General features: G+C 45.0%; 3 protein-coding genes across 4 annotated transcripts in view; 1 reads left to right on the plus strand and 2 right to left on the minus strand.

The window, feature by feature from the left end:
• The first annotated feature begins 183 nt into the window (after nt 1-183).
• On the plus strand, nt 184-3523 carry LOC146633709 (MAPK regulated corepressor interacting protein 2-like). The gene is made up of 5 exons (XM_085351617.1): nt 184-511; nt 620-689; nt 1132-1271; nt 2084-2173; nt 3120-3523. Exons 1-5 carry the CDS (start codon nt 457-459, stop codon nt 3188-3190), a joined length of 426 nt encoding a protein of 141 aa, XP_085207743.1. The 5' UTR covers nt 184-456; the 3' UTR covers nt 3191-3523.
• Nucleotides 3029-12973, minus strand: trap1 (TNF receptor-associated protein 1). Its single transcript, XM_085351616.1, has 18 exons — nt 12796-12973; nt 11575-11745; nt 11412-11494; nt 11190-11330; nt 10678-10749; nt 10394-10554; nt 10185-10294; nt 10022-10095; nt 8742-8897; nt 8397-8517; nt 8241-8310; nt 7331-7478; nt 7047-7232; nt 6770-6908; nt 6604-6689; nt 4994-5139; nt 4835-4907; nt 3029-4449 (listed from the first exon to the last, which is right to left on the minus strand). Exons 1-18 carry the CDS (start codon nt 12911-12913, stop codon nt 4348-4350), a joined length of 2157 nt encoding a protein of 718 aa, XP_085207742.1. The 5' UTR covers nt 12914-12973; the 3' UTR covers nt 3029-4347.
• A 1741-nt stretch (nt 12974-14714) lies between these two features.
• The window catches only part of crebbpb (CREB binding lysine acetyltransferase b), a 45123-nt gene continuing 40352 nt past the window's right edge, over nt 14715-19485 (minus strand). For both annotated transcript variants that reach the window (XM_085351619.1, XM_085351620.1), the window contains exons 26-31: nt 19334-19447; nt 19055-19220; nt 18487-18654; nt 18074-18235; nt 17475-17756; nt 14715-17355 (exon numbers count right to left, since the gene is read on the minus strand). In XM_085351619.1, coding sequence (XP_085207745.1) covers nt 14947-17355; nt 17475-17756; nt 18074-18235; nt 18487-18654; nt 19055-19220; nt 19334-19447 — 3301 coding nt within the window. In that variant the 3' untranslated portion in view covers nt 14715-14946. The remainder of the gene's footprint in view (nt 17356-17474; nt 17757-18073; nt 18236-18486; nt 18655-19054; nt 19221-19333; nt 19448-19485) is intronic.

The following is a 19485-nucleotide window of genomic DNA, read 5'->3' on the forward strand; positions in this document are numbered from 1 at the left end:
CTGCCTTTTCGCTCTCACCTGAGGCAAATTAGTGAAACAAGCTTCATTACACCTCTGCAAGTCTCACTTCACACTCGGGGGACGCTGTCGCTTTAAAGCGCCAAAGGAGGCGTGTAGGCACGTCGAGACGGTGACCGTGTGCGTCTCGTGTCTTACGAATGACTGCCGCTGTTTCAGGTTATGTGACATTGTGGCCGGCCAGGACACCTTAGCACCAAAGTGACTTACATTTTGTGAGTGATCGGGGCACACGGAGAGACGGGACTCTGACTGTGCACTGGTCGCTAGTTTTTGGGGTTGTTGTGTTTTTTACGCGTGGCGCACTGCTCTGCTTCACGAGGTTACCGAACAGTGGATTGATCAGCTTCTCACATCAGAAGAGCTTCTTGGATGTACGTGCTTCGCTTCACACTTCAAAGTGTCGAACTCGGGGATCACAGGTGAAGCCGCCCGCGCATGATGTACACAATTACAAGAGGTCCCAGCAAACTGGTCACGCAGCGACGCACAGGTGAGACTGTGGGGCTAAACTATGAAGCACGGCACACCGGAAAACCCACTTTCACCTCTCCGGACTGCTGATAACAAGTTGTTTTATCCTCTTTGTCTTGCTCTCCAGGGCCCACACAGCAGCTGGACAGCAAAATCAGTGACTTCAAGCACAAACAAACGTCCTGGAATATGCCTGGGTAGGTGCACAGGTCGTGAAAGGAGATAATTGTAAAGAAATGATTGCATTATAGTTTTTTCAGATACTTTTGGTTGTGATTGTGAATGACTGTGTCCTAGCAGCTGTGGACGTCATCAGCTAGAGACCGCAGCAATTGTTCATCAGCTGATGCCTTGGTGATTGAATAAAACTCCGCTCTGGTTTTCTCTGAGCTTGGCCTGCCTACTCTGTTGGGTTTTCATGATTTTTGGTTTGAACCAGCCAGGCAGACTGGCCCTGTTCATGTGTGTGTGACCTTGGATCACAAGGTCCCTCATTCAGCTGTTGTAACTTCTTACTCCTGCTTAACCAGCCTTTCTTGGATATAGGATATCACTTAAGAAAGTTCCTGCTTGGGAATGATAATGAGCACTTTCTTTCTTGCAGAAATCAACACAGTACTTCTCTTGTCCCCCTTTCAGACTTCCCGCTCCAAAGATCGTTTTCAACCGTCCGAATGGTAAGAAATACCATCACCCTGCTCCAGCTCTGCCTGCACACAATCATCACGAAGAGAGTTTCACCCCGTCACATGAAGAAAATGTCAAGTTTGTCTCTGAGGGTAAGAAAGTGAGAGACCGTTACACCCATTCCTCACTTGCTGTTTTGTGAATGACATTGTTTTACTATCAAGATGCTAACCAGCCCCTTCTTCCCTCCAAGGCCTCACCCACACAGCTGCTCTGACACTGATAGGCACTGAGCAGAAAAATGCTCTCACGCCCACATCAATCTCCTCTTGACCCACGCTGGCACATGTGCTGAAAGAAATGACATTTCAGGCTTGGGGTTTAAATCTAGGCATCACTTTAAAGAAGAGCACCAAAGCGTTCTGACAGGATTGTTGGGTCTGGTGACCCGGATTTGAAGTTTGGGCTTCTTTTTAACATTCACAAACCCAGCAGGTCTCCAGGAGATCCCCCACTTGGCTCAGTGGTTCTTACACTGTGTGTCCTGTTGTTGGCATTGAAGCTCAGTCACAGCAGCTCATAAACGACTTGAGTAACCTTGGCACTGACTGGACAAGGGCACAAAGTAGGCCTGACACCGCCTTTCTGTTCAGGTTGGATTGGTTCTTTTCTGTTCACTGAAATACAAATTGTATAATCAAACGTATCCACTGGGGGCTCCTCAAAGTCGTGACCTGGAGACAGCTGCCAAAGTTGAACTCAATCGTAGTGTACAACCACACACACAGTTTGTGACCACGTGCTTCACTGTTTGGAACACAAACATTGGTCAGAGGTATGTCTCTGAAACAGTTGCTGGACTTTACTTGTTAGGCACTGTGGGTGTGGCCCTGGAGTGTAGGACTGGACAGAGGACATTTTGGTGTTCATGGTGGCTTTACTGACCGAAGTCTTGTGTTTTCAGCCTGGCAGGAGGTGCTACAGCAGGAGGTGGGCCAGGCTGCACAGAAAGCAGTGCATTATAAAGAGGCCACTCCCAGCCCACACATGGACGGTGAGTATAGCTACTGTTTTTCCTTTTTGTGTTATCTTCAGACCCCAAGTCTGTGTTTTTTACGCACTGTGACAAAAAAAAGTCCTGAGATTTTATTTATTTAGTGCAAGTGTAACAATCATATTTCATCTAGCTGCAGCTCACAGGCCTGTAACTGTTGCAACCTGTGCAGAAGGTCGCACTGGTTTATAACAGCCAAATAGCATAGCCCAAAGTCACGGGTCAAATCTGTTGACTCATTCTAAAATTTTATTATAGCAATGCATAGGCAAAGCTCACACACGTTTTCATGGTATTTGTAGGTTTTTTAAATGTAACAGTGATCATAATAATACTAAGACCTCTAGCCCAGAACAAAAATCCAAAACTCATGAATAAGATGAGTCAAATAAAAATACATTAAATACAACTCGGTGGTGGTGTGACTGAGCTGTTGCAGTTCCGCCTTATGACCACCGGAAGGCGATGATCACTTTAGATTCCCAGCAGGCAGACGTAACTGATAAAAGTCGGCAGTGTTAAATATATATCGTAGCATTATGTAAGACAGCTTGATGTAAAAGATGCTAGTATTTATTTTTGAAGTTTTTACGTTTCTCATTTCTTTTATTTTTAAATGAGATTTAAAAATGCGTTTACTTTGAATTTACTACACCGTCGCAGTTCCTCCTTGTGACCACAAGAGGGCACCGAAGACTCATTTAAAATGCTGTTGTTGCAGTTTGTGATGGTTTAGCTCACAGGTTGAGTGGATTACCTTTTACCACTGGGCTAAATGCAGCAGTGGAGTAGTGTATTGAATAGGTGGTAAGGAAAATTTTATAGATGAAGAGAAAAGCGTAATATTTAGTGGTTCTTTATTTTTCATCCTTTTGACATTTATTCTCAACCATCCACGCCATGGACAAAGATGTATCTAATGGTTTAATTTCTGTTTTCTTCTCAGACTTTGTGCCCATAGATTTGGATGAATGGTGGGCCCAACGCTTCTTAGAAAACATAGATAAGCTCTCCTGACGCTCCTCTGGGATTCGATGCTCTCGGACAGTCTGGAGGTGAGACCGCGATGACGGCTCACAAAAGAAGAGGAAGCCTGGGCGGGAGTTCTGATGGGTCAAAGTGCCCAGATGTGGTTGAAATGGACTGACAGTGCTGATAACGGTGGACAGAGAAACTCCTGAGAACCACTTGAACTTGTGCGGTCACACAGCCGTGCAGACAGACTGCACACAGAAGGATGAAGTCTTAAAACTGAGGTTCATCTTATTTTCTCTCTCACAGCAGAGATGTTACTTTGAAATGCAGTAAAATTGTATTTTAAAGAAGTTCCAGATTACAGCTTCATTTCTTTAACCGGGCATTATGTTGAATCAGTGTTTATTTGCTGACAAGACTCCATAAATCCTCACACTATCTGAAATGACGTTTACCGCTTCCTGAATGCAGCAGAGTCTCAGAGTACGAGCGCAAACCGCTGCTCAGAAACATTTTAACACCGCAAAACTAACGAGCGTAAGAAAAATGGTTCAAGCAAAAAAAGTGAGAACAGCAAAAGATTACAAACTACCAGGCTGAATTTCAAATGTGCTGAGAGGTGAAGATTTACTCTTAAGTGTCCTTGTGGTTGAGCTGGACAACGTTTTTCTGCACAATTTGTACCTCAAAGACGAGGTTGTTACTCTGAAAAACCAGATTATCTGGAAACTTAGTGGCACATTTCCAAAAGGAAGACCAATAAATCTTATAAATCCAAACTTGGAAAAATATCAGATATTTAAGATGAGTCCAGCTGGCAGCAGCACATCAGAAGTTCAGCGCTCACTGAGAAGCCTGGAGTATTCATGATGTGATTAAGAATGAGCCTGGCTATTAACTGAAAGTACACTAAGAGTGAGTGTAATGGCAAAGTCACACTGTAACAACAGACCGGTGCAACCATGACCAAAGAACACAAAGCGCAGAGACACTGAAGTGTTTATGGAGAATCTTCAGGCAGTTCCTGTTTCAGCCTTCACGCCTGCTGCACCGGTGGAAATGAAAGTCTTGAGAGGGGAAAAGAGGTGGCGTATTCTTTATCAAGTCTAGTTCTCTGGCTTTATCGACCATTGAGCTGCTGCGAATGCTCCAGTCTACAGGCCGCTTTCACCAAAGCAGAGTGTGTCTGCGGGCCGCTCTCAGTGCTTCTCTAAAGCTTTGGTCAGGAGGTCGTTGAGGCGGGAAATCATCGGTCGAGGATCATCGTTCAAGCCGGCTGCGATCATGGCATTGTCATAGATCTGGAAAAAATAAAAGTAAAACTATAGAAGCTGCACTGCTACCAGTTAAAACAAATTACCATAAAATCTCTCCAGTGAACAAGCTAATGGCATCCTGCCTGCAGAGAAAGGCTGGGCAACGTTTTACACTGATAATAACATGCTTATTGTATCGGTATTGGCAATATTAGCCCTGTATTTACCAAAATTTGCAGTATCTGACAGCACTACAACGCAGCCTTTATTTTTTCATTAAAACACATTTGACATTTCATTTTTGTTCTTCTAAATATAAGGAAAGTGTTAAAAATTGTGATATGGCGTTTTTTGTTTTTTTTGGTTTAGAAATCATTAATGGAAAAAATGGGCAAAGAGCAAATAGAGATGAAATAACTGAGCACAGTACCTGCTCCAGTAATAATCCAGCCAGCTCAGAGTTTGTGTCCTTCAGTGCGAACAACTTCTTGATCAGATCGTGTCTGTGAGAAAGCAGAGCGCAGTCAGAAGAGCACAAAAACCCACTTTCTCCCACTCTCCACCCAGTACAATTTGTCCACACACACACCCTGCATTGATCTCCAGTGTGGGCTGCAGTATTTGGGCTCTCTCCTCAGCAGTGCGGGCCAGCTGCTGGGTGCGGAGGAAGTGGCGTGCGGCGCCCATTTCCAGCACTGTGATCATGGCCGGGTGGGTGTCCAGACGAGGCGTCAGCTAAAGTGCCAGAGGAGAAAATTAACTACAGCACACGGTGGTAACAAAGAGACGTTTAAATCTGTTTCTAAAGGTGCTTAACATGAAATGGTTGTTACCAAAACCGAGGACAAACTGTGACGCCCATTGTTACTGGAATGTCCATTTAATGATGCAGGAAATGTGTAAATGTTCATTTCCCTTAAAGTTTTATTCATATAGCACCAAATCACAACAACAGTTAAGGTTAAACACCCTGCAAAATTACAGAGAAAACCCCAAAAATCAGGTGAGTTCCTGTGAGCAAGCACTCTGTCGACAGTGGGAAGGAAAACTCCCTTTTAACAGGAAGAAGCCTCCAGCAGAAACGGGCTCAGCGAGGGGCGGCCGTCTGCCGCCACAGGTGATGATGTGAAACCTGATTCTAATGTGCCAAATCGTTTTCAGCCAAATCGATTCCCACGCTGTGTGACAGTCACCTTAAATGTTTAAATGTAGTTTAAAGTTTCAGGCCTTTAATGTGCAGCCGTCACCTTATTAGCACTGATAATAATTAAGCAATTAAAATGATTAACTTAAAATGTTTTTATTACTACTCTGTACAGAGAAAAATCCAATCAGGTGATTTCCTGTCCTCTGATTAACGATCTTCTGTCCTCTGCTCGGACTGTCTCGTCCTTTTTGTGTGTTTTATGTTCCTTATAGATTTTTAATCACCATTTCATTATCACCCTCTGATAACATCTGTGATTAGAGCAGGTGCTACTCATACTGATCACTGTGTGAAAGAAGAGTCCCATGACCCACAAAACTCCTCATACAGAGCCTGAAGCAGAAAGCTGATTACTCCTGTAGTGATACCCGTTCTCTCCACCTGGGGTTTTAGGTTTTGTTGAGCCAAAGAAAGCCTGGTTGTGCTGAACTTTGATGTCTCTCATGTATTCACATTATAAACTGAGTCAAATTCACAAATAATCGCATTTTCAAGCCGATTTCATCCTGAAATTCCTGACGTGAAGCTTTGGAGCTTCTGTGAAGATGTTGGCTTGTAATCTGTTTACGAACGTAAAAACTAAGGTCCGAGTCGCCCTAACTGTGTCAGAATTAGTCACACTTTGCTTAGTTCACATAGAGGAAGCAAGCTTCCACATCATTGGTTTTTATTTACCGACACGACGGTTAAAATTGAGTCCGTGACAGGAAATCAGCCGATCATTCACCACAGCTCCCAATCTGATTTAACCAGCACTTTAGAAAAGTGTTTAACTTTTCCCATCATACCCTCCTTCAGGACCTAAAGTTCACGCTCTTCCCACAAAACTTTACAAATCTACAACTGTGCAGAAAGAAAAAGGACAAAAAAGAAAGGAAACAAAGCGATCGAAGGTGCGGATAGAGACGACCAACAAGCCTCCAAGAACCCATCAGCCGAATTCAGAAACAGTCATTTCAGGTATCTCAGGCATGCAAATGTTCCTCTCTTACCTTTATGTTAGTCACACGGGGTCCAAGCGAGTTCTTCATCCAGGCCATGAGGTCGTCAGCCTGCTCCTGCGTCAGGCGCTCGGATGCTGCGAGGAAGAAAAGACGATGAGCAGGAGTCAAGTCTACAGCTGCAACAGCGAGAGGCTCTTGTGAAAGACGGGCACACCTGGCTTGCTGTCTTCATACTTCTCCTCCTTGTAGTGATCGACCACGATGTCGGTCTCGACTGAGATCAGCTTCTTCTTGTCAAACTCTCTGAGATGCAGCAGGGTCAGCTCATCGAACTGCTCGTAGCAGAAGAGCACCTGCATACGTGCACGCACGCAAATGGAGACACGGCAGTTTGTTATAGTGAAGCTCTAAGCAGCACCTGTTGTTGATTAATAAGGATAATGATCAGCTCGGGTTACCCGGCTGCTGGCTAACTCGAGTCCAAGTCTTACCTCCATGTCCTTCTGCTTCATGGCTTCGTAGTAGGGGGAGTGCTCTGCGAGATGTCTGTTGGGGGCACACAGGTAGTAGATGTTACGCGTGCCTGCCTTCATGCGGGACGCGTACTCCATCAGATTGGTCTGCTGGCCGGCCGGCAAAGCCGACGACTCGAATCTCAGCAGCTTTGCGATATCCTCCTACAAAGAGCGAGGGCACGGAGCATGACTCAGACTCAAAGTGTTTCTGCTAACCTTTAAAGTTCTGTGTCATTTCAATGCAAAGCTCTGGTGTAAACCTTGACATCTTGTTCCTGTGTGGTGACGATGCCTTCCCTCATGAAGAGGCCGTAGTCCTCAAAGAACTTGCTGTACTTCTCTGGCTCCTTTTTGCTCTGGTCCAGCAGGAAGCGGATCACCCTCTGCTGCAGAACATCACGAAGCTTCCTAAAGAAAGGAGACGGTAGAGAAATGAGCAAACATCGAGGGGAGAACAAGCGAAGAACGGAAAAATTGACTGCACGGTTTTAGTGTAAGGGGTCAGTCTTCTCGCTGATATGCTCTAGTGATGTCAAACGTCTATTTTAATGCATAGTCAAAGCACAGGTTACCGTCATGGCTTTGATTTTGCACATGCATGTTTTAGAGGAGATTTTTTTGTAACGAACTATAGTCGTTTCCTCTGAGGTCACGAAACTCTGTGTGGAGCGGTTTCCAGAAGAAGGTGAGCGGTCAATGAGATGCGTGGTTACAGCCGTGTTGGGAGATAATTCAGTCCCTTTTTTTAAAACACCGTTTTAAAATGGTAAATGGTCTGTATTTGTATAGCGCTTTACAAGCTACATTGTAGCCACAGCCACCTGGGGCGCACTGACAGAGGCGAGGCTGCCGGACACTGGCGCCACCGGGCCCTCTGACCACCACCAGTAGGCAACAGGTGAAGTGTCTTGCCCAAGGACACAACGACAGAGACTGTCCAAGCCGGGGCTCGAACCGGCAACCTTCCGATTACAAGACGAACCCCCAACTCTTGAGCCACTATCGCCCCGTTAAAATGCAAATGTATGCAGATGTGGCCTGAGACATGAGGGACTGTTATTTGATTAATGGAGAGTAAGTTCCACAATAAAAATACAGATATGGAGTACAGTACGTTTCCTTCATTAAACCAAACTTATTCCTAAAACAGCTGCATTACTGCTAGTGTACCTGATGAGGGCGCTCTCCTGCAGCAGCTCTCTGCTCAGATTCAGAGGGATGTCCTCGCTGTCCACCACACCTAAAAACAAAACAAAAACATTCTGCAAAGTGTTGCGTGAAGAAAAAAATACAGAGCATGCTAGAAGCATTCGAGGAGGAACAAACCTCGAAGGAAGCGCAGCCACTTGGGCAAAATGTCAGTAGCTTTGGTCTGAATCAGGACCTTCCTGCTGTACAGAGCCACGCTGGACCCCATCTCCCTGCTCACATCGAACATGGATGGCTTCTGTTGGCAAATACATTCTTTTGTCACACACGTTACAGGAAACCAGCTTCCTCGACTCAACACTGCTGAAAGGTCGCTAAAGAACAATTTATAAAGCTGTAAAGTTTACGTCATCTATCAGTACTGGACCTGAACACCAGCCGGTTTCCTAAATGAAGATTCTCACAGAGCTTTGCAACCAAACAGCAACTGAAGTAAAGTTTGCATTGCGAAATACTCCGCACCGCTTCGGGGACATAAAAGATGCTCCTGATGTTAAGCGGGGCGTCGGCGCGGTAGTGCAGAGTGTAGCGTGGCTTGTCGTAAGCCTGAGCGATGTAGCGGTAGAACTCCTCGTGCTGCCAGTCACTGATCTCCTTCGGCTCCATCATCCACAAAGCCTGAAGGAAGACAGACAGCGATTATTAAAAATTATTATTTTCATTGTCGTAATTTTAATATGTTTGTCTGAAACAGGGCTCTCTTGTAAATGAGACACTGAGTCTAAATGAAACTACTTGTATAAATAAAGGTAAAAAAAAACCCAGTTAAATCATTACATTTCTTTAATACTTCTTCTTTTGTCTCCCACCTCCCCAGGTGCCTAAAATTCTTTAAGGAAACTGCACAACATACACAGCTACGATGTATATCAAATTTGGGCTGAGAGGTCTTTGGGAATCAGCTTGTTGGTGCAAAAATACTATTTTATGCCTGCTGTCTTTGGATTTTTATGCTAGCAACAAAATGCCACAAAATACAATATAAAACGGGTTCTTTGCCAAGTCATCTGTTATAAACAGACACCAAGATTATTACAGTTAAATTCAACTTAACTAAATAAATACTAATGACTGACAGTGCTACCCCTCAGCCTCCTAGTAGACACACCCATGGTATTCATGTCAAAATCCTACGTCGTCTTGTTCTTAAGTTATCCCATACACCAGATTTTCGGAAAGCTTACAGTGACTTTCAGGTTGAGGTCACCAAGATTTGAACTCGTCCAGGTATTTTAGTAGATGCACCCCATGGTATCAATTTGAAGCTCCTACGTCACCTCTTTCTCAAGTTATTAAATTCACAAACTTAGGTGTCCACACCACATGCCTGTCCACCCAGTCGGGTGATGACAATACCCCATGAGCCTTTCAGGGCTGAGCGGCAAAAACTACACTTTTGAAAACATTTAATCTAACTGAATTGTTTTTTTGGAACTTGTACAACAAACTAAGGTAAAATAAAATAAAGAAATAACGATAGTTTTACTATTTGTTAGTGCCTTTTAATAAATAATTCCTAGGTCAGGGTTAAAAAGCAAACAAACAAAAACATTCTGGTTAAAATTGTCAGGTACGAGGACAAACACAAGGAGCAAACGTTTGGCTCCTTGGAGGCAAAATATCAAGAAATCAGGGGCGGCTAAAGACTTTTACACAGTACTGTACAATTGTGCCATTTATTTTGTGAGGTTGGACCATTCAGTGACAACCTTTGCATCCAAAACAGAAGAACAGCAGCTCACCTGCAGAGTGTTGAGCCTCCGTCCATTCAGAAAGATGGGGAAGCTTACAAAGTTGCTGTACTTTGTTACAACCTCTGAAACAGAAACAATAAGTACTGATGCATGAATACGTCTCCTCACTGCAGCCGTCCTACAGTTACCAAAGCAGCGACAGCACTTTTACCTTTAACTCTGTCCTCAGAGGAAAACTCCTTGCAGTCGTCTTTCAGGTGGAGCACGATTTTTGTTCCTTGTTGAACGCCGGTGGCTTCAGCAATCTCAAAAACCCCAGAGCTGAGGGAGACCATGTGAAATATTGAGGATTACACTTCTGATTCACAGCAGCCCTTCTCAAACCAAGGATACCTCTCTACAGCCACTCTTTGCTCTCACCCATCTGAGGACCACTTGTATCCAGGTGCATCGGGCTCAGACGAGCGAGTGTACACGTCCACGCGGTCGGACACCATGAAGGCGGAGTAGAATCCAACACCAAACTGACCAATGATGGTGCTGCTGGCCTCCGCCTGGTTCTGAAGAGCGTCCAAAAACGCCTACAGTGGGGAGAAAGTTACAATAATGACAGAAGGAGTGAGCATCAGAAAACACGATGCTGCATTTTAAAAGCCAAACAGGAGCGCTATATCAGATAAGTAATGTCACAATGAAGCACTCACCTTAGAACCAGAGCGGGCGATAGTGCCCAGGTTAGACACCAGCTCATCCTTGTTCATGCCGATTCCTGTGTCCTGTTTGAATATAGAAATCAGTCACTCAAGAGTTAAGCTATCCTAGTGTGTTGTATCCCATTTACCAGCAGGGGGCAGTAAACCATCTCAGGGCTTCAAGTGCACTAGAAGCACTAGGAACAACCTGCTATAGTTATTTATAGCTGGCTGTATGGATCTCAGTACAAAAAGCAGAGATATGCTACTGATTTAAGTAAGTAACAATGCAAGAAAAGAGGAGGACCTGGGGTGGAGATGGGTTGCAAAGCAGCTTGAACAAATTTAGAATTATCCTGGTTAAGACTGGATACATGGAAAGGTAACAGCTGAGCCATCGGCTGGTGTTTTGCTGGCACCGAGCTCAGCTGATCTGCTAGGATTACGACTCGCTTTCTGATCTAATGTTACTCTTCCTGTTCTAAAACTTGTCCAAAACTTCTAAAGTCAGTAAACAGGTGTACCTGAATGGTGAAGGTGCCCTTTGCTGCATCACTCTGCAGGTGGATCTCCATTGGAGCCGTTTCACCACCTGCTGATATCAATTTGTGGCGCAGTTTTTCCAGTGCGTCGCTGCCGTTAGAGATGAGCTCCCTGATAAAGACCTGAAAGAAAGACAAGTCAGTCAGAGGAGAGCAGTGAAGGTAAACTGTAATGATAGTAGCTTTTGTCCAACTTTACATCACCTCTTTCTCTGAGTACAGGGACCTGGCGACAATATCCAGCAGCTTTTTGGTTTCAGCCTGAAACTCATGTTTGTGGAAACTACCTGAAAGATCAAAGGCAGAGCAACATTCAGAATTTGAGAACAAGCTTTCATAGGAAATATGTCTGCAGCTGTCCCAGTACCTTGCACAGCCTCTGTATCACTGATGATATTGTGCAGAGGCTCCTCCTCTGGCTCTTTCTCTGCTTCCTGGGTGCTGTAATAATACTGTGGGCTAACGCCAAGGCAGGCCTGCTGCGAACTCCACACCCTGGGGCGACTGCTCCACCTCTGCAGCTGTCCAACCGACAAACCTGATGGCATGACAAGTAAAGATGGTGAGGCCATTTAACAGGGAAGCAGTAGCATTTTAGATCCCTCATCATCTCTCTAATCAGGATCTACTTAACCCTCTGAGGCCACAAGTTTACCCAAACAATGCCCGAATGCTGCCTACAGCAAAACAGACCTTCAAGAAAGTGATTCATGGCTTCGTGTCATCCAGGCTTAGTTATCACACTAGCTTATATTTGGGCATTAGTCAGGCTCTGCGTTCACATCTCTTGCTTGTTCAAAATGCTGTAGCTCGACTCCTGTATCCAGGTGTACTGAGAAGCAGATTAAAGCATAGAGAGGATCGGGCTTTTGCAGTTGGGCTGTAGGTGACGTCTCATGCTACCAGGACTCACAAAGACACCAGCAAAAAGCAAAACTAGAGAAAAGTAAGTTCCGAGCAAGGGTCTGTAGTCAACATCTGCACAACCATTGCTTATTTTGGGGAGGGGGGCTCCATCTTGCTGCCACTTTGATTTGAAACAAAGCAGGTGAAATGGATTTACTCGTTTGAGCAGTGTGCATGAGCCTTCTTTCAAAAAAAAATAAGGGTCTCACCTTTGTGTTTTTAAGTGTTTGTGTAACAGTAACGTTAAGTCCTGGTGTCCTCTCAATTGAGAACATCCTGGCCTTTTCAATTATATCTTATTTGTTTGGGTGGCCTCTTTTTGCTCCAAAGAGGCAGGAAATTACCAAAAAGGTTCAACTGAAAGACACTTTTTTTCCTCGGTTCTCAGGGGTTTATGGTATGGTACTTCTGTAAGCTTTCCTCAAAGATGGGGGATATTAAACGATAAATGAAATCTATTGTGTTTAGTGTGATGTAACCATGCAATAAAATTTATAAGCGAATCGCTTTAAATTCATTTTTAACCGTTAATCGGTTTCTACTGTAAGACACGTGAGCCGCAGGTTAGTTTATAAAACATGGCCACAAAGGTTAGCCGAAGCAGAGTTTACATTTAACTGAAATCTTGGTGCTGTCAGCTAGGCGGCTAGGCTAACTTGGCTGGCTAATAAGCACAGCTTACCTCCAGTCAAGGAGCGCGAGACAGGTCGGCTGCTCAGCCGTGTAGATGACACCAGCCGCGAGCTGGCCCTCTGAGAGGAACCGAGAGCGAACCGAGCCAGCGCGAGACAGCGGGACATGCTGACACTCAGGTGGGACCCAAAGACGAAACAAATGACAGGTCAACTGACCGACAGGGACACACGCTGAACTACAGCGGAAAAAGGACCTGCGACTGCGCGCGATAATGACGCCAAAAGGCCGACCGCAATCTGCCTGATGAGAATAGGATGCTCTTTAAACTGTAAGTGCATAATTTTATGTCATAATACACGGCTAATCACCTGTGTATATTATATGTGTATATATTTATATTCATCTTTAGTACGGTTATTTATTAGAGTTTTCTGATTACTTAAAATTTAGATTTTTTTCTTTGTTCCCAATTTACAATTCAAGGTCAAACAGAATGTAAAAGTAGTGCGTTATGTTCATGCAAGCAGCATTTTTTTTTTTTGCAACAATTTGTTACATTTCAAATTGTCAATGGCAAAAATCTGATGGTTCATATTTTTTAAATGTGAAGATTTTTCTTGATCCTGTTCTCACATCAAAATAAACTCTTGGAAACTATGAAAGCTTGTCGTTACCACTGGGGAAAAAAAATAAAACAAAAATTTCAAATTACCCATCTCCAAATTTCAAGTTTTATATTTCAATTTGTCCTCTTACCTACATAAAAATTCAGTTTTCTCAAAATCTTACCTCGAATTTTCAGGTTATTTCAAAATTTGAGTTACATTTCACAATATTCCAGTTCACACATCTCAATAACTTCAGGTTATCAGTTTAAAACTTTAAGTTACACATCTCATAATTTCATCATCTCTCAAAATTTCAGGTTACACATTTCAAAATGTTAATGTCCAACTAAGTTTGAAATGTCAGTGATCATTTGAATTTACCTGAAACCTTGACTTAAGGAGGGCAACCCCCCCCCCCCCAAAAAAAAAAAAAAAAAAACCAAAACAAACAAATTCTTCAGTGGCCCAAACAAGCTTCCACACGCAACTGATGAAAATCTAATGGATCGTTTTATTTATTTATTTTTTAATATAGAGAAATGATTGAGCAAATAAAAATCAGCCCAGCTGCTGAACACATACGAATTTCCCCCATGCAGAAAGATTCGAGGCAGAGTCTGTGGCACACAGGTTTATTTAACAATATGGTATATAAGTACGAAATGAGCCATTTGAACCAATTTGTACAGTGATTTCATTTCTGCATATTTACAGTACTGTCCACCTGCATGATTTACATTAGAGAATAGTTCATCATCAAGTCAAGTTTAATGCGAGAGAAAATGATGCACAAAACTCTCTGAACACAAATCAGCAGTCAAACAAGATAATTTCCCACCACAGGCGAAAGAGGTTTAGGACTTAATGAGAATTTCTTTAGACTGAAGGAGAGACAAAGCAATCTTTGAACATCTGCAAGACGAACACTGGGCCCAGGCCAGTAAAAAGAACATTCCTGCACCTGTGAACATGAAGAGTCAACGCAGGTTTACCTTCAACCTGCAAATTGTGTTTGGGTGTGTGCAATAGTTCCTAGATCTATACAAATACGTTAATCTCCTTTAGACTCTGCAAACAGGAAAGAAATTAAGGCTTTCCTAAAGGCAGTCCTTTTTGAAAAATGGCATATTAGAATAAATTAGCCAGGAACAGAGAAACTGAGCAAGAGGTGAAGCCTGGCAAAAACAATTCCCACACAAATAATTTTACAGTCTTCTTTACACAAATACAATATTAATTTGCAAACGTACAAAATAAAAAATAATAAAATGAAATTTTTTTTTTTAGAGAAGGTTTTTTAAAAAAGTCAATACCAGAGAATAACAAATGAAAAACAAATTAAAACACAAAGACCAGGGCAAAATCTTGCAAGGCTGGTCTGAACCAAAAATATATTCATTGTGTCTTTGTTGTTTCTTCAACAGCAATTATTAAATCACTCTGTGTACTTGAAAAAGTAGTCCTTGGTTCACAGTCCGTAGGCCTCGTAAGACTAATTTATTTTGTGATTTCTTTTAGCTTTTTACATCAGCAAATAGAAAAATGTTGCAGCTGAAAACAGAACAATGCCTTTCTTCTGTCTCAAAATGCTACAATCCTTCAACAAATTTCTCTAGTGTGTCTCCCGTCGTGTCACCCACCATACCCATGTCACTACTCAACCCCCCTCGGTTTGGTGTGTTAAGCTGCGGGAGCATGGCGCTCTGCTCTGGTGTTCCCATGTGACCCTGCTCCATGGACCCTGACATGGGACCTCCTAAGCTGGGATGGGGAGAGTTGGAGTGAAGTGCGCCATGCTGAGGTGACGGCTGGGGTTGTATCCGAGGGGAGGGACTGGAATGAGGTGCCTGCTGCGAAGGTGGGCGGGGCGATTGCACTGGGGCTGGAGAGCGTACCTGGCTTCCCAGGGTATTTGCCATTGTCTGGCCAGGTAGGTGAGCTCCTGCCTGGGCTTGGCCTTGGAGCATGTGAGGCTGTGGACTCATCGAGTTGGCCTGTGCCGAAGAGCCCATCTGCTGCTTCATCATCTGATGCTGTTGCTGCTGAAGCATGCGTTGCTGGAAGTTCTGCTGTCCATCCATTCCCATCCCAGGTTGGCCCATTTGAGATGTGGGAGGGAGCGGTCCCATAGGCCCCCCACCTCCTTGCATAGCCATGTGCTGCTGCTGCTGCATACGGATATAGCTTCCTGGTCCCGGCTGCTGTTGGGGGAACTGCCCATGGGCTGGAGGCAAACCTCCCTGCTGCTGTTGTTGTTGCTGCAGCTGCTGCTGCTGCTGTTGTTGCTGCAGCTGCTGCTGCTGCTGTTGCTGCTGCAGCTGCTGCTGCTGCTGCAGCTGCTGTTGCTGCAGCTGCTGTTGTTGCTGCAGCTGCTGTTGCTGTTGCAGCAGCAGCTGCTGCTGTTGCAACTGCTGCTGCCTAAGAATTTGCTGTCTGCGGAACATTTGATTTCCGTTTGGTACCATCTGGCCTTGGGTGCCCATGGATGGCATTCCCTGGGGTCCCACCTGCTGAGGAGGCTGCTGTTGAGGTGCCATTCCTGGCCTTTGCACCTGGTTTGCCATGCCCACCATTGTGTGCATTCCTGGCTGGGATCCTAGCATGGCCTGAGGGTTCTGCTGTTGGGCCTGCTGCTGTGGTTGGTTGGCTTGGTATTTTGCCGTCCTCTGTTTAATGAAGGCGGCCATGAGGTGGGGGTTAGACTTGAGGATGCTCAGGACCTGCTGTTGCTGCTGTGGGGAGCTGGGTGATTTTAGGGTGTCCAATAGCTCCCGCAGGGCACTTGGAGCAATGTTACCCGCCATACCTCGGGGCATGTTTTGTCGCTGTGGTGTCATGCCCTGCTGTGAGGAGCCCTGTGTAGGCATGACCCCAGACATCTGGTGACCTTGCTGGGGCATCATGGGCCTCTGCATGGGCTGACCTTGCTGGGGCATTGGGTTTCCCTGAGGCTGCTGAGGGGGCATGGGGCCTTGTTGAGGAGGAACCTGTGGCTGATGACCCTGGGGATTCTGCATCCCCGGACCCCACTGGCCCTGCTGCATCACCTGGGGCCCGCGTGGCCCCTGCATCATCTGCATTTGGCTTGGCATGGGCCCCATCATGCGTGGGTGGTTCATTGGCATCCCATTCATTGCATAATTCTGTTGCTTCTGCTGCTGCTGCTGTTGCTGCTGCGGCTGCTTTGACTTAGCTAACATCTCGATCTGTCTGGCCACCTTCAGGGCTTCCATCAATGACTCCTGCGGTTGCTGCTGCTGGCGAGGCTGTGGAGGCTGCTGTTGGTGCGGCATGTTGGGCATGGGTGACTGCTGTTGATGGAGAGGGGATGACTGAGGCCCCGGTTTACCTTGCGGCACTGGTGTTGGAGGCTGACTGCTGCGGCCGTTGCTGGGAAAGCCTTGGGACATATTGGTGGGGTTTGGTGGTTGCTGTTGTTGGGGCTGGTTGGACATGGGCTGGGGAGTCTGGGGTGTATTAGGCTGCTGCACAGAATTTGGAGTGTCTGGGGCATTTAAGGTAGGTGGAGATGGCATAGGCATACCCCTTCCAGCCATGGTGGCCATTCTGCGACGCATCATTTGAGCCTGCTGAAGCCTGTGCTGCAGCTGCTGTTGTCGAAGCTTGTGTTTGATGTTGAGACAGAAGGGCACGGGACACTTGTTCTCCTGACAGTGCTTGGCATGATAGCAACATAAAGCGATGAGCTGCTTGCACACAGGACAGCCACCATTGGTCTTGCGCTTGCAACCTTTGGTGTGCTGAACCACCCTCTTCATCTTCTGGCAGGACGGCAAAGAGCAGTTGGCATTGCGGCACTGGCAGGCGTGCACCAGGGACTGGATACAGCGCTGGATACTAAGGCGTCGACTCTCCTGAGGGCTCTTGGAGGCCTCTCCACCTTGACCATTGCTGTCATCATCCAAGCCCAGACCCCACTTCACCATTTGGTGATCATGGCCTTTAGTGTGGTAGCAGTTAATGCATAGGTCATAGTCCTGATGAGAGGGGAGAGAGATGACATTAACCTTAGTTAAAAATGTAAACTAGGTGTTAATTCAAAACCGATGCAGATGTTGCTTTTAAAACACGGTCAATGATCACAACTGTATCTTACCTCACAAACTGTGCAGTGCCAGCGAGTCTCGACATGGTGCTTGCACTCATTGCAAGTGTACACAAAGCGGTCCTGGCCTTGGTTGTGCAGCTCCACCAGCATGCACATTGTGCTCCATTTACACCTTCTCAGTGAGCTGAACTCCCAGTGCTTGTCCCTGGCCAAGGTCAGAAACGCATCACGTCCATCCATCAGGTCACAAGTCAGCAGAGGGTCAGGGTCCATGATGGGTGGCAAGGTGTTAATGACTGGCCCAGCATGGAGGTGGATAACAAAAAATACCTGGTGGCAGGAGGGGAAGCAACACTGTTAGCTATAGGCATTGCTGAAGTGTAGTGCAATGTGACAAATTCCATAACTCTTGTGTGGAAGAAAATTTTCATGTGGAATTCAATTATCCTCAGGAAGCAGCACAGTAAGAGAGACGCTGCTCTGTACTTAGAATTTCACACACAACAATCTACCAGCTTTGTCTGAATTTTTTCCCCAAGCTTTAAAACAAGAGTCAAGTTACTGAAATGTTACATGAAATGAAATTTTATTCATTTAGGAGAGACAAAAAAATAATAAAATCTGTTATAGTTGCTAGGGTTTCCCACCTCCTTATGTTTCTCCATTGTGGCATAGAGCTTCTGGGACAGATCATTGGCTACATTTGGCATTCCAGGCTTTTTCTTATTGGCTCGACTGACGCTGCTCTTGTTTTTGTTGGTTTTCTTGTTATTCTTCTTTTTGGCATTCTTGCTGTCAGCTTGGGCTCCCTTGTAAAAAGACACACATGGACATTTAGAGAAGTTGAGATTGCACAACAGGCAAGATGAGATTATGCAATTAAGCAGAGTGGTTTATACAGTGCCAGAAAGCCAAAAGCATTTATATAATGGGTAGTTGAGAATGATACAATCTGGGGCGAGACAAAGGACTTAAAACACTGGGCTGTTGATTCTGGGATCAGAAGAGGCTTTCTTTCATTAATAAAAATATTCTGAATCCATGTATCCATCAAACTCACCTCTGTTGTCTCAGAGGAGGCTGTGTTCTCCTCCTTTTTCCTTTCTTCCTCTTCCTGCTCCAGCTCCTTGATGCTCTCCTCCAGTACATTAGGCCAAAAGTCACCCTCAAAGTACGGCAGCTCGTAGGCACTGGTCAGCCTGTCTTCTGTTGCCTGCTTGAAAATGTCCTGAACACAGACACACAAAGGCTCTTATCATGGAATTGGGCAACAAGAGCTTCTAATTGGGTCAAGTTGGAAGTTGGATTTATGAAAAATGAGAGGGGAGGGGGGGGGGGGGGGGGGGGGGGAGTCACTCCCATCAGAGTGTACATCAAGTCTAAGTCGTTTGGTAATAAATGTTAATTCACTGATATTCCAGTGTAAATGTGCCCATCAGCCACTCCAGAGTCTTACAAGATAATCATTTATATTCCTAAAGCAAACTACGTTAGTTCAGCTGAACAGCGTGGTAACCGCCTGCCGCCAACACCAGACTTCAAAATGTTAATTATAGCTGGGAATGTCTTGAGAAACATAACATGCACAGGTGGTTACAAAGTTATTTTTACTGGTATAATTTTCTGACCTTGTAATCATGTATGATTCTTTCAGCAAAAGCCTTGTCCAGCATTTTTCTGTACCACTCTTGAAGCCTTTTGGGCTTGGGGATCTTCTGGTCCGGAGGGTGGCAGTGGAAAATATAGTCATCTCCTTCACTGGGTGGGCAGGCCCAAATGTGACCCGTCACATACCTGGTCAGGAATTAAGTTATGACTCACTTAGCACTTAGAAGAATTAAACATGCATCAATACATGACTGAAAGGAGCTAAAATGCAACACTGCATAAAGTTACTTTTTACCCACCCAAGTTTTTTCACATACTCCAGGTATCCTATTAAGATCTCATGGTATACTGCAGTCCTTAGCAAACGCGGTCTGAAGAAGTGAATACTGTCGAGGTATGATATGTAAACCCGTCTGAAAAAGAGATACAGAATATGTGATGTGAGAATAAT

Source organism: Diplotaxodon limnothrissa, linkage group LG4 (genome assembly GCF_057381915.1).
Source record: "Diplotaxodon limnothrissa isolate DT_005_m linkage group LG4, D_limnothrissa_male_GT1.1, whole genome shotgun sequence".
NCBI lineage: Eukaryota > Metazoa > Chordata > Actinopteri > Cichliformes > Cichlidae > Diplotaxodon > Diplotaxodon limnothrissa.